General features: G+C 39.6%; 1 protein-coding gene across 10 annotated transcripts in view; it reads left to right on the top strand.

Moving 5' to 3' along the window:
* LOC140196330 (inactive N-acetylated-alpha-linked acidic dipeptidase-like protein 2) overlaps positions 1 to 13,619 on the top strand; it is a 993,804-nt gene that overhangs the window by 765,985 nt on the left and 214,200 nt on the right. For all 10 annotated transcript variants that reach the window (XM_072255337.1, XM_072255335.1, XM_072255333.1 and 7 more), the window contains one exon: positions 11,199 to 11,330. In XM_072255337.1, coding sequence (XP_072111438.1) covers positions 11,199 to 11,330 — 132 coding nt within the window. The remainder of the gene's footprint in view (positions 1 to 11,198; positions 11,331 to 13,619) is intronic.

Here is a 13,619-nt window from a genome sequence, read left to right as displayed (position 1 = left end):
TTTGGCCCATGTTGTGCCGACATTTTAACCTGCTTTAAGAGATCAATCTAACCCTTCCCTCCTACATAGTCCTCCATTTTTTATCACCCATGTGCCTAACTAAGAGCTTTTTAAATGCCCCTAATCTATTTGCCTCTACCACAAACCGTATTAGTGCATTCCAATACTTAGTGTTGAAAAAAAAACTTAACTCAATCATTCCCCAATACTCTCCTCCAATCACCTTAAAATTATGCCCACTGCTAATGGTCATTTCTGCCCTGGGAAAGCCTCTGGCTATCCACTGGATCTATACCTCTTATCATCTTGTCCACCTCTGTCAAGATGCCTCTCATCCTCCTTTGCTCCAAAGGAAAAAAGCCTTGGCTCACTTAACCTATCCTCATAAGACATGATGTCTGATCCAGGTAAATCTCCTCTACATACTCTGTAAAACAATTTCCACTCTGAAGGATCATTTTTTCACTTTCTGTATTGTTTTAATAATGACCAAAGGAATCAAAGGATAAAGGTTGTACTATAAACTGAAACCAAGGTCAAAGACAGCCATTATTTTATTGAGTAGTGGGGCAAGCAAGAGGGGTACTCATGCTAATATTTATTAATTCTTTGCCAAATTAACTTCCATAGACTGTCTATTTATGATGACTACTGTTTTTCAACATAATACAGAGGGGCATCTCTAAGGTTAAAATAAGTATTTGGCTACTTGTAAATAACTGTGATATACTCTGTAATACAGCATCGAAGGAAGTTGTTTGGTCCATCTTAACATAGAACATAGTATAGTACAGCACAGTACAGGCCCTTTGGCCCACAATGTTGTGCTGACCCTTAAACCCTGCCTCCCATATAACCCCCCACCTTAAATTCCTCCATATAACTGTCTAGTAGTCTCTTAAATTTCACTAGTGTATCTGCCTCCACCACTGACTCAGGCAGTGCATTCAACGCATCAACCACTCTCTGAGTAAAAAACCTTCCTCTAATATCCCCCTTGAACTTCCCACCCCTTACCTTAAAGCCATGCCCTCTTGTACTGAGCAGTGGTGCCTTGGGGAAGAGGCACTGGCCGTCCACTCTATCTATTCCTCTTAATATCTTGTATACCTCTATCATGTCTCCTCTCCATCTCCTTCTCTCCAAAGAGTAAAGCCCTAGCTCCCTTAATCTCTGATCATAATGCATACTCTCTAAACCAGGCAGCATCCTGGTAAATCTCCTTTGTACCCTTTCCAGTGCTTCCACATCTTTCCTATAGTGAGGCGCTCAGAACTGGACACAGTACTCCAAGTGTGGCTCTTCTTCTCCTGTTTCTGAGGAATCTATCCTATTCATATCTCTCCCTTGTTCTCCACCCGTAGGTCTGCAAATCTTTCTCCTTCAATACTCATGAATTCCCTTTTGACTCTAAATGTTGAATGTTCTTTCACAACAATTTCGCTTAAATTTTACCGATGCTTCCTTCGATATTTTTAAAGTTAAAATACTCTTTACAATGTTACATGCCCACAGTTTGATCATGGGACAGTGGGATGATGTAATGGTCTTGTGAGTGGGATGATGTAATTGTCTCATGACCGTCGGGTGATGTTATGTCACGTGAGGGCATGTTCTCTACGGTATTTAAGGAAGCCACCAAAGTGTGACGCGGTTTTACTTTCTATTCTAAGGTGCAAACACGTTGTGCTGGCAGTTTCGCCTATCACTGCCAGTTTTTGTTTGTTGCACCTTTGTTTTACCTTTACAGTCCAGTATTGGAAAGTGAAGACCTTACCAAAGTACAAGAACCCAAAAGTTAATGACATTCGGTGTTTTGGAAGTGATCGACTATTTGGAATCGGAATCATCTGAGAAATTGTGGCATGCACGTTTGAGTACACCCCTGCAAGGTCAGGACGGTTTGTGCCGTCAGTGTCCACCCTCCCGAGAGAAGGTCAGTTACTTTATGACTTCATATTCGGCATGACTCCTTTGGACAAGGCATCGCTCGACTGTGATCGACAGATTCGTAATTACTTCAAAGGAATTGTTGCTGCAGTAAAGTCTCTCCTTAAAGACTGTAAAAATCTCTTGGACTTTTCAACTTACTACTTTAAGACTGGGCTTGAATGAGAACTCTTTAAGAACTATTTCTAAGTTTGACTGCTCAAGATAGCTGCATAACGGTTAACTTCCGGTTAAGCTTGTTTGTTTATTTTTTTTCTATGTTTTGAGTAGAGGTTAGTAAATATCCTTGTTTGTTTATATAACCTGACTCAATTTCATATCCATTGTTGCTGGACACATGACAACAATGTGTAATACTTTTAAAACAAAATTACAATCCATGAGTGACAATAACAGAATAATAATCTGCCGATTTTGTTTCACTAATGACTGGCTAGTTGGTGAAATATTGAAAGCTATTTTTGAAGTCAAGAAGGAAGTATATTTTTGATGCCAACATTATAATTTTTCCATTATTTGAATTAATAACCATTTAAGCATTGCAATGCTACTAACATTAGCATGATTTAACAGTAATTCTAATTATTTGCAATGAGCTATCCATTTGAGTTTTATTATTTTGTGAATATTTAATTTTTAAAATGTAGCAATTATCCAGTAGGTGTTAATGGGTATTGGAATATAGCTGAATGATTACAAAATGCTTCCTCTTCAGTGTTTTATATCTGATTTCAGTCTTAAACATTTAGTTAAAGAATGATTAGATCAAGGGCATTATTGAGTCCTACCAAAGAAAACTATACTCCTTACATCCCTCCCCTTTCTTGATCTTTCTGTCTCTACCTCTGGAGACAGCATATCTACTGATGTCAACTATAAGCCTGCGGACTCTCACAGCTACCTGGACTATACCTGTCACCACCCTGTCTCTCACAAAAATGCCATCCCCTTCTTGCAATTCCTCCGTCTCCGCTGCATCTGCTCTCAGAATGAGGCTTTTGATTCCAGGACGAAGAAGATGTCTTCCTTTTTTAAAGAAAGAGGCTTCCCTTCCTCCACCATCAACTCTGCTCTCAAACGCATCTCTCCCATTTCACAAACATCTGCTCTCACCCCATCCTCCCGCCACCCCACTAGGAATAGGGTTCCCTTTGTCCTTATCCACCACCCCACCAGCCTCCGGGTCCAACATATAATTCTCCGTAACTTCCGCCGCCTCCAACAGGATCCCACCACCAAGCACATTTTTCCCTCCCCCCCCACTTCTGCCTTCCGCAGGGATCGCTTTCTACGTGGCTCCCTTGTCCGTTCATCCCCTGCATTCCTTCCCACCGATCTCCCTCCTGGCACTTATCCTTGTAAGCGGAACAAGTGCTACACATGCCCTTACACTTCCTCCCTCACTACCATACAGGACCTCAGACAGTCCTTCCAGGTGAGGCGACACTTCACCTGTGAGTCAGCTGGGGTGATATACTGCGTCCGGTGCTCCCAGTGCGACCTTCTATATATTGGCGAGACTCAACACAGGCAGGGAGACTGTTTTGCTGAACACCTACGCTCTGTCCGCCAGAGAAAGCAGGATCTCCCAGTGGCCACACATTTTAATTCCATGTCGCATTCCCATTCTGATATGTCTATCCACGGCCTCCTCTACTGTCAAGATGAAGCCACACTCTGGTTGGAGGAACAACACTTTATATTAGCCTGATGGCATGAACATTGACTTCTCTAATTTCTGTTAATGCCCCTCCTCCCCTTCACACTCCATCCCTTATTTATTTAATATATTTTTTTATTTATCCGCTTTTTTTCTCTTTTTTTCTCCCTCTATCCCTCTCACTATAACTCCTTGTCTGCTCTCCACCCTCTGGGCTCCCCTCCCCCCTTCTCTCTCTCCTCAGGCTTCCCGTCCCATAATCCTCTCCCTTCTCCAGTCTAGTATCCATCAACTTTCCAGCTCTTAGATCCACCCCTCCCCTCCCGTCCTCTCCTATCGTTTCGGATCTCCCCCTCCCCCTCCTACTTTCAAATCTCTTACTATCTCTTCTTTCAGTTAGTCCTGACAAAGGGTCCCGGCCCGAAACGTCAACTGTACCTCTTCCTATATATGCTGCCTGGCCTACTGCATTCCATCAGCATTTTTTGTGTGTTGCTTGAATTTCCAGCAAAGGCAGATTTCCTCATGTCTGTGTCCTTACTAAATTGTGGTGATCAGTCAGTTTAAATCTGATCCTATCAAGATGCCAGCATTTTCATTACCTGTCTTCCATACCTTCAGTTACTGCTGATTTACCTTTTCTGGCATGTTTTAACTTCTGCGCTGTTCTGTCACAGACACCAGGGAAGCAAGTTGCTGTAAAATGCTGTTGCTCAAGTTCATAGCTCGCCTGCCAAAATGACATATTCTTGAGGCCTAAACTCAATTTAACAGATACTGTATCTTTTTTAGATGAGAGTAGGTTTTATTCCTTCAGGACTTCAGTTGCATTTTTGCTTAAAAATAGAATGCTGAATATATTTTATTCTTTTTGGAACACTATAATCAGAAAATTAGTAAATGATCTTGAATTTTCTTTTTTCTACTTTGCAATGCAGTTTGGATATCAAGAGAGGCATACACTTTTTAAAGTAGTTTCTCAGTGTTTCCATAAAAACAGATGTAACATTATTTAAGATAATTTTGAAGATTCACAGTAAAATAAAGGTCAAGCATTAACTTATGGCTGGGAGAAACAGCTGTATCTTTACAGAGATCCAGCTATTTTAGTTTTGCACTATGAAACACAGAACATATATTAGACAGAACGTGATGTATATGTTTGTGAATAAGGACTTAAAATTACTGCTTCACCAAAACTAATTGACATTAGAGGCAGGAATAAATGTGATGAGTTGTGGACAGTGAGTACCATTGCAAAATCCATGAGAGGTATTTACATGCAACAGGCTTTCACAGACCTGGCATTATCTAGATGTAAGATACCAAATTCTGATCATCTTGCTTATGGTGAGTCAGAGCAAGGGAATAAAAAAGCAAATTGTTTGGGCAGATAGTTAATGAAGTATGAAGAAGTTGTATAGTGTTTGGTTCCAGAAAAATAACGTTCAATTTACTTATTGAGGTGGAAGCATCACAATCTACTTTTGCTGCATTTACTTCCCAATAAATCTCACATCATATACATTATTTGGAGAGAAAAGTCTCCCAGCATCCTTTACACAAGAGGTACAGCAGATGCTGAAAATCTAGAGCAAAACACACAATGTGCTGGAGGAGCTCAGCAGGTCAGGCAGCATCGGTAGAAAGAAATAAACAGTCGACGTTTTGTGCCAAGACCTTCACAGGTCCCGATGAAGTGTCTCGACTTAAAGTGGCATCTGTTTATTTCCATCCACAGATGCAGCCTGACCTGCTGAGCTCCTCCAAGCACATTGTGTGTTTCCCTCCCAATATCCTGTGGCTTCCTTGTTAGAACATCTAAGAGAATATTCTAAAGGATGGGAAGAATTTGACAATATATTGATCTTGATAGCTAGGGTCTCGAGAAATCCAAATGGAAAAATTTGCTTTACAACTTGAGGTAAGCAGGGTGAGCTGCCTCAACAATTGTGGCTGATTTGCAACCACATCTACCGTGAAGACGAGCTGAGAGCCAGTCAGATTGCCTCCACCGCAAACCTATTGTGGTGACAGGCAAACTGCAGCAAGGCCAGGTCCCTGCTTAGCTGGGAGTTGACTCTTGCCGTGATAAACCTCTCAAAGCACTTCATCAGTTGCAGTTCTACCTACTGCACTCCACTTAGCTTGGACCACCTGGACAATGGCAATATCTATTTATAGCTGCTGTTTATTGATTACAGCTCAGCATTCAACACCATCATAATCTCACTACTAATCAACAAGCTCCAAAATTGGTAGCATAGCGGGTAGTATGGTGCTATTGGGGCATTCCTGATCCAGAATTCAATTCCAGTGTTATTCTGTAAGGAGCCTTTGTGTATCCTCCCACTGAAATAAGTGGGTTTTCCTCGGGTGCTCCAGTTTCCTCCGGCAGTCTGAAGACATACTGAGTAGGTTAATTGCTCTTGTAAATTGTCCTGTGGTTAGGCTATGGCTAATCAGGATTGTGGTGTTGCTGGGCTAGCACAGTTCAAAGGGCTTGAAGGGCCTACTCCACACTGTATCGCTAAATCAATAAAACCTGGGCCTCTGTACCTTCCTCTATAACTGAACCCTTGTCCTCCTCATTGGGAAACCACAGTCAGTGCAGATTGGTGATAAGATCTCCTCCTTGATAGTAATCAACACTGGTGCACCTCAGGTATGTGTGTTTAGCCCACAGCTCTACTCTCTCCACCCACGACTGTGTGACTAGGCACATCTATAAATTTGCCAACGACACAGCTATTGTTGACAGAACTTCAGATGGTGACGAGGAGATATACAAGAGTGAGATAGATCAACTATTGAGTGGTGTTGAAACAACAACCTTGCATTCAATGTCAGTAAGACCAAAGAATTGATTGTGGACTTCAGAAAGAGGAAATCAAGGGAATACACAGCAGTCCTCATTGAGGAATCAGCATGGAAGGAGTGAGCAGTTTCAAGTTCCAGGGTGTCAACATCTCTGAGGATCTATCTTGGGCCCAACATATTGATATAATTACAAAGAAGGCATAACAGCGACTATATTCATTCGGGATTTGAGGAGACTTGGTATGTCACCAAAGACACCAGCTAATTTCTACAGAGGTACCATACACAATGTTTAACTGGTTGCATCACCATCTGGTATGGAGGAGCCACTGCACAGGATCAGAAAAAACTGCAGGAAGTTGCAAACTCAGCCAGCTCTATCATGAGATGTAATCTCCCCAGCACCAAAGGCATCTTCAAAAGACGATGATGCCTCAGTTTTAAAAAATCAGCTCACTGAATGCAAACATGGGGTAAATTTAACAACTGTGATGTATTTGGTTCTCACTTTCATGAGTAGAATGAATGAATGAGAAATTTATCTAGATGTAGCAGAGTATCTGGGGAGAGAAGTGATGCTTTGAAAGTTTACCTCCTCTGGAGCAAAAAGAAAGCACTTAGAATCTGCTAAATAATGGAAGAATATAAGTGCTGGTATGGAAGCAGTAAGATATTTCTACAAATTGGCATTTGTCTATTAAATATCATTTTTGTGTGTTAATCAGCATTCTGAATTATAAATTTCTACGGGGGTGAACAGAAATTTTAAGTACTATATTATAAATTTGCTGCCACAAAACCAGGAATAAAAAGTTATAATGTACATGAGATATCATAAAAAAAATGAAGAAATGTGATTTGAGCTACTATCAGAGCTAACTCTGTTAGGGAGTTGTGCACAGCGGTGACTTAACAAGATTATTTGAGTTCAGTAGATTGTGTGAGTAACGGATATATGTTTCTCTGTAAATTGATATTTATTTATGCCACAAGACTTTTGGACTCTATCTTCCACACTGATATTTAAATTTTTAAATAAAAATTGTCCCTAAATAAGTTGTTGCAAATTCCTGTTCATAAATTTGGAAGAAAGGATGTGACATTAAGTCATAACCTTTCTATTCCCATCATGTTAAAGGGAACTCCAATTTCAACGAGCTAACTAGTTTCCCTGTGAACACCGTGGAGTTTGGGTTGTAACTCGCTAATACATAGAAACATAGAAAATAGGTGCAGGAGTAGGCTGTTCGAGCTTGCACCACCATTCAGTATGATCATGGCTGATCATCCAACTCAGAACCCTGTACCTGCCCTCTCTTCATACCCTTGATCCCTTTAGCCACAAGGGTCATATCTAACTCCCTCTTAAATATAGCCAATGAACTGGCCTCAACTGTTTCCTGTGGCAGAGAATTCCACAGATTCACCACTCTCTGTGTGAAGAAGTTTTCCTCATCTCAGTCCTAAAAGGCTTCTCCTTTATCCTCAAACTGTGATCCCTCATTCTGGACTTCCCCAACATTGGAAACGATCTTCCTACATTTAGCCTGTCCAATCCCTTTAGAATTTTATACATTTCAATAAGATCCCCCCTCAATCTTCTAAATTCCAGAGAGTATAAGCCTAGTCGATCCAGTCTTTCATCATATGAAAGTCCTGCCACCCCAGGAATCAATCTGGTGAACCTTCTTTGTACTCCCTCTATGGCAGGACTGTTTTTTTTTCAGATTAGGGGACCAAAACTGTACACAATACTCCAGGTGTGGTCTTACCAAGGCCTTGTACAACTACAATAGTACCTCCCTGCTCCTGTACTCGAATCGTCCTGCTATGAATGCCAGCATACCATTCGACTTTTTCACCGCCTGTTGTACCTGCATGCCCACTTTCAATGACTGGTGTACAATGACACCCAGGTCTTGTTGCACCTCCCCTTTTCATAATCGGTCACCATTCAGATAATAATCTGTTTTCCTGTTCTTGCCACCAAAGTGGATAACCTCACATTTATCCACATTAAATTGCATCTGCCGTGAATTTGCCCACTCACCTAACCTCACCAAGTCACCCTGCATCCTCTTAGCATCCTCCTCTCAGCTAACACTGCCACCCAGCTTCGTGTCATCTGCGAACTTGGAGATGCTGCATTTAATTCCCTCGTCTAAGTCATTAATATATATTTTAAACAACCGGGGTCCCAGCACTGAGCCTTGCGGTACCCCACTAGTCACTGCCTGCCATTCTGAAAAGGTCCGGTTTATTCCCACTCTTTGCTTCCTGTCTGCTAACCAGTTCTCTATCCACATCAATACCTTACCCCCAATACCGTGTGCTTTAAGTTTGCACACTAATCTCCTGTGTGGGACCTTGTCAAAAGCCTTTTGAAAATCCAAATATACCACATCCACTGGTTCTCCCCTATCCACTCTACTAGTTACATCCTCAAAAAATTCTATGAGATTCATCAGACATGATTTTCCTTTCACAAATCCATGCTGACACATCCATCAGTGTGGGACAAGAGAAGCAAGAGCAAATGTTATCAAAGTAGTCTGGCTGGTGCCAGTATTGGCTTTTGCCTTTTCACCCCATTTTCCCACATGTATTAGTGTCACCTCTGGATCCAAGTGGATCCAAGATCCAAATGGGCACGAGGATGCCCGTTTGATGAAGCAGGTTCTGAGGAGTTGGATGAATATTGAGCATACAGGCACTTTTTCATTTCATTAATTGAACCCCTGTTAGCATGCTTCACTTACTGCCATGCTAGTTAATATTAAACCCATTCAGTGGAACATGTTTTACATTAATAAAAAGTTCTAAAGCACAGCCATTGTAGTAAATCTATAGTAACTCGGGTATCTGGGTATTTGTAGAGCTACTGCACTTAAACGAGACATTAAAGTGGCTAGACCTTTCTATGCAAACTCTAAAAATTAACTACAGTATTTTCTATTCTTTCCTGAACTTCTGAAAGGGCCATGTTATTCTAATATTTGAGTTAAAATCCAGTGCTCCTGGTTTTATGAATATTGATGAAAATCCAGATACATTATAAGATTTAACCTCTTTGCCTGTTTCTGGCTGAGAAATTGTAATGTCACATGTTGCATTTCTAACAGATTGCTTAAAAAAAAGTGATGGCCTGTTATGGATATTTAGGTGCAAGTCAGTTAGTCTGAACATAAGGACAAATAAATACCTTTTCATTTTTATTCTCATTCCATCAGATCAAATTATCCTGCAGGGTCACGTTCATCATGTAGATCATTTTTAAACTTTGTGTATCTAACACAATAGTTAACTTCAGCCCATTTTCAACTGAACCTTTTGCAGTTGAATCCAGCGAGACAAAACTGAATGACAGTATTATTCATATAATATGTTTAATATGAATTAGAAAATAAAGAATAATGAAGCACCAAGAGAAAGTTGCATTCAGGGATTTTAATGGAGAGAAGGTATTTCAATAACAATTGTTTATCTTATGTTAAATTTCCAAATTGGCTCATTTCTATATAATTGGGATGTTTGGAGCTGGAGTGCAGTTGGGGGTGGGTAGTGGTCAAAAGAAAGGAGGAAATAGAAACTGGAAATTTGCTAAGTCTCCTGTGAACTTTCGAGTAAGACCGTTCTTGTTATATATCCCACTTGAGCACAACAATTCAGACTGATATTTTTCTGTAGAGTCAAAGGAGTACAGCTGTCTTGACAGTATTGCCTTCCAGAAAAATACTAAACCAATGCCCCATTAATTTTTCACATTGATGCACAAGAATTCAAGGAAACAAAGAAAAGTTTCCTCTGTGTTCTGGCCAAAATATTTATTCCACATCACACCAGTGAGGCCAGAATGGCAGATGCTAAGAGTTGTCAGCAGTCATACCAAGCTACTGACATTTTCGATATAAGGGTCAGTGAGCATGGGACTTCTGCACAAATACAAAAGCCCAAAATTACCTGGCTGCTGTTTGGTAGGATTCTGCTCACTGCACCACAACACTGGTATCTCATGGTCTCCAGAGTGTGATCCCTACACTAGGAAATCTGCCTGCTGATCTAATGCAAGTTTAAAGCTGCCATAGGAACAGCAAATACATTCATTTCAACAGCAATGAGGAGCAAGGGTAAAATTTCAGCCATTTATAATTTTTGAATTATTTAGGGGTGCATAAAATATTTTTATTGTTTGAGAGTGTGTGTTTTTATCAAAAAATCTTTCTATAATTTTAAAATGGTTTAATATTTCTTTTAATGTTAGTAAACTTTGAAATTTTATTGATTTCAAGGACAATCTGAAATCACCAAAGACCTTGATATATCTGACAATGACTAATTGGCGCCAAAGCTTAACTGGATTTCAATTTTTTTGAGCTTCTTTTCTGACAGAGCTTGCTCTGGCCCATACTTGTGAAGGCATTCTATTTTGTGAGGTTTTGCTATTAAATCAGTCTGTTCTTACTATCGAGGTGAGCAATCAGAGCACACAATTTGTTACTGGTACCAAGCACTGGCCCATTATTCCATTATTTGACTCTATCAGATTGCTGTTTACAGGAGTTCCCAATCTGCAAATTATTTGCTGTGATTCCCATATGAAATCAATGACTGTTATTCAAGAGTACGCTATAGGCTACAAAGTACTGTAGAACACCATGAAAGTTATTACGTAAATGTAATTTTTTCTCTTTTAGTACACGATAAGTACATGCATAAATTCATCATTATTTATCAGTTATAATGCAATAGGTACGCTACTCTTTTTCAGGAGATGGAACACATTCTACAGAATAATGCTGTGGCTTATATCAACCTATTCAAACCTGTTGTGGGACATGGAAGCTTGAACACTGTTGCATCTCCTTCACTTCGGCAACTAGCAACTGACGTTATACACAAGGTATGTTGCTTCGTAATGCCAGGTGTCTAAAATGCCAGGCATATTAAACAAATGATTTATTTAAGATCTGCCAGACTGGTGAAGTTTTTAAAAATGTAAGCATAACTACATAGAAACAGATATTTTGTGAATGTGGTCAATCAACACAATGAGAGCTATTTCATTTCTTCCTGTCTTTTCCTTGTTTGGAATTCCATTTCTCTTTTTATTGGATATCATTTATTTTTCCATTCCCTTTTTATCTCTTTTTCCATTGCTGTTTCATTTTATGAATAATTTTTAAAGTGCTGATTTCAATTATTTTTCTTCTGTTTGCTTCCTTTTTAAATTGATATTATTTTGGCTGCTCAAAGACAAGCTGGATATTAAATCCCTGCATATTATTGATTGCAGAAAATAGGGAAAACAAGAGTGTTACAAGGTGAAGCAAAAGATTTGTGAAAGCAAATGAACTGGTTAAACAATCTAACAGACAAATACAAATGAGATGCATAACCAGTAATCATAATATATCCCATATAATTCAACCAAATATGGAGCATAATCATACAAAAGAAATGAATTAATATGGAAAGATTTTGAAAGAAACCTCGGAGTACTATTAATCGGTTTCAATGTTCATACAATCAGGCTAATTTTAAAAGGTAATAGCATGTTAAAATATAATGCTGGAATACACGAATGTAAATCTAAAGAATTATGCTGAGGCTTTATAATGCATTGGTGATACTCCATTTGAAGTTATTTATGCTAATTTGATTGCTGCGGTACAAGGTAAACTTGCATTAGGAAGTATTCAAAAATGATCGTGACTAATCCTGGTGTAAGCAGATCGGCTCGACAGAATGACTGGAGAATTTTTTTGATATTCTGCTAAACAAATCTTTAGAAGTAGACTGATCATGTTATATATGAGGGAGTGTTCTCACTCTGGGTATCTCAATGACAGAGACACAAGATGTACTCAATTTTTCATTTATTTTGAGTGTTATTAATCAATCCCAACTTTTCAGCTCATTCATTTGCAAATGATTGAATGAAAAGTCAGTAATGAGCTACCGCAGTTGAACAGGTTTTTAGACAATTTCTGGTGCAGCTTGACATTTAAAGAGGAACTTCTCACAAAAATGTATTTTTAATTAACTAGGTCATCTGTAAGCAACTGTATTTTGAATAATTGGAAATGGCATTCCAAAATTTTGAGGAACTATTTGCTAGCTCATTGTGTCCATGGGTGGTGCATCAGGGTCCAATTGCTTGTCTTAATGAAAAGTCTTTCTTGTCTTAGATTTGGGTCTTAAAAGATCTAGGAGGAAATCACAGAGACTGTCCTGTTTGCAGATTCTTTGAGTCTAATCCCTTGCAATGTAACAAATCATTAAAAAATAGAGTAAAGAGCTATAGGGTGACTTCCCAACCTGTTTAATTCCATTTGAAGAGACAGGTGGCAAACCTATAACATGCATGCCCAAGATGGCACACATAATTTCATTGGCAGTGCAGCATACAATGCCACCTCTCAAGTCTTTAAATCCCATCCATAATAAAAAAGATACATAATTAATGTCTTTACTGCCAAATGAAGTAGCAAATGATTCTTTACGACCCAAGAACAATGAGATGTTTTTACAAGAAGTGTCTCACACCAGCTTGTTGCCAGCCAGACAGTTACAAGAACATGTGATACATTTCAAAATCCTCTCTGACCTGGTTTATACATCACTATTTGGATAGTAAACAGTTGGACCAGTTGGCATTGGCTTGCTCTGCTTATATTTTACTTGGTCATAGAGAAGTACAGCACAGAAACAGGTCCTTTGGCTTATCTAGTCCACGCTGAAACCAATTAAACTGCCTACTCCCATTGACCTGTACTGGGACCATAGTCCTCCTAACCTCTACCATCCATTTACCTATCCAAACTTCTCTTAAACGTTGAAATCCAGCTTACATGCACCACTTGTGCTGGCAGCTCATTCCACACTCTCATGACCATCTGAGTGAAGAAGTTTCAAGCTCACCTGCACCACTTGTGCTGGCAGCTCATTCCACACTCGCATGACCCTCTGAGTGAAGAAGCTTCCCCCATGTTCCCCTTAAGCTTATCACCTTTGACCTCTGGTTGTCGTCCCACCCAACCTCACTGGAAAAAGCCTGCTTGAATATAAGGGGTATTATATCTATACCCCTTATAATTTTGTATACCTCTATCAAACCTCGTCTCGATCTTCTATGTTCTGAGGAATACTAAACTATTCAATCTTATAACTCAGGTCCTCCAAATGTGGC

The sequence above is a fragment of the Mobula birostris genome, chromosome 4, assembly GCF_030028105.1.
Source record: "Mobula birostris isolate sMobBir1 chromosome 4, sMobBir1.hap1, whole genome shotgun sequence".
Taxonomy (NCBI): domain Eukaryota; kingdom Metazoa; phylum Chordata; class Chondrichthyes; order Myliobatiformes; family Myliobatidae; genus Mobula; species Mobula birostris.
This window is presented reverse-complemented; position numbering and strand designations above follow the sequence as displayed.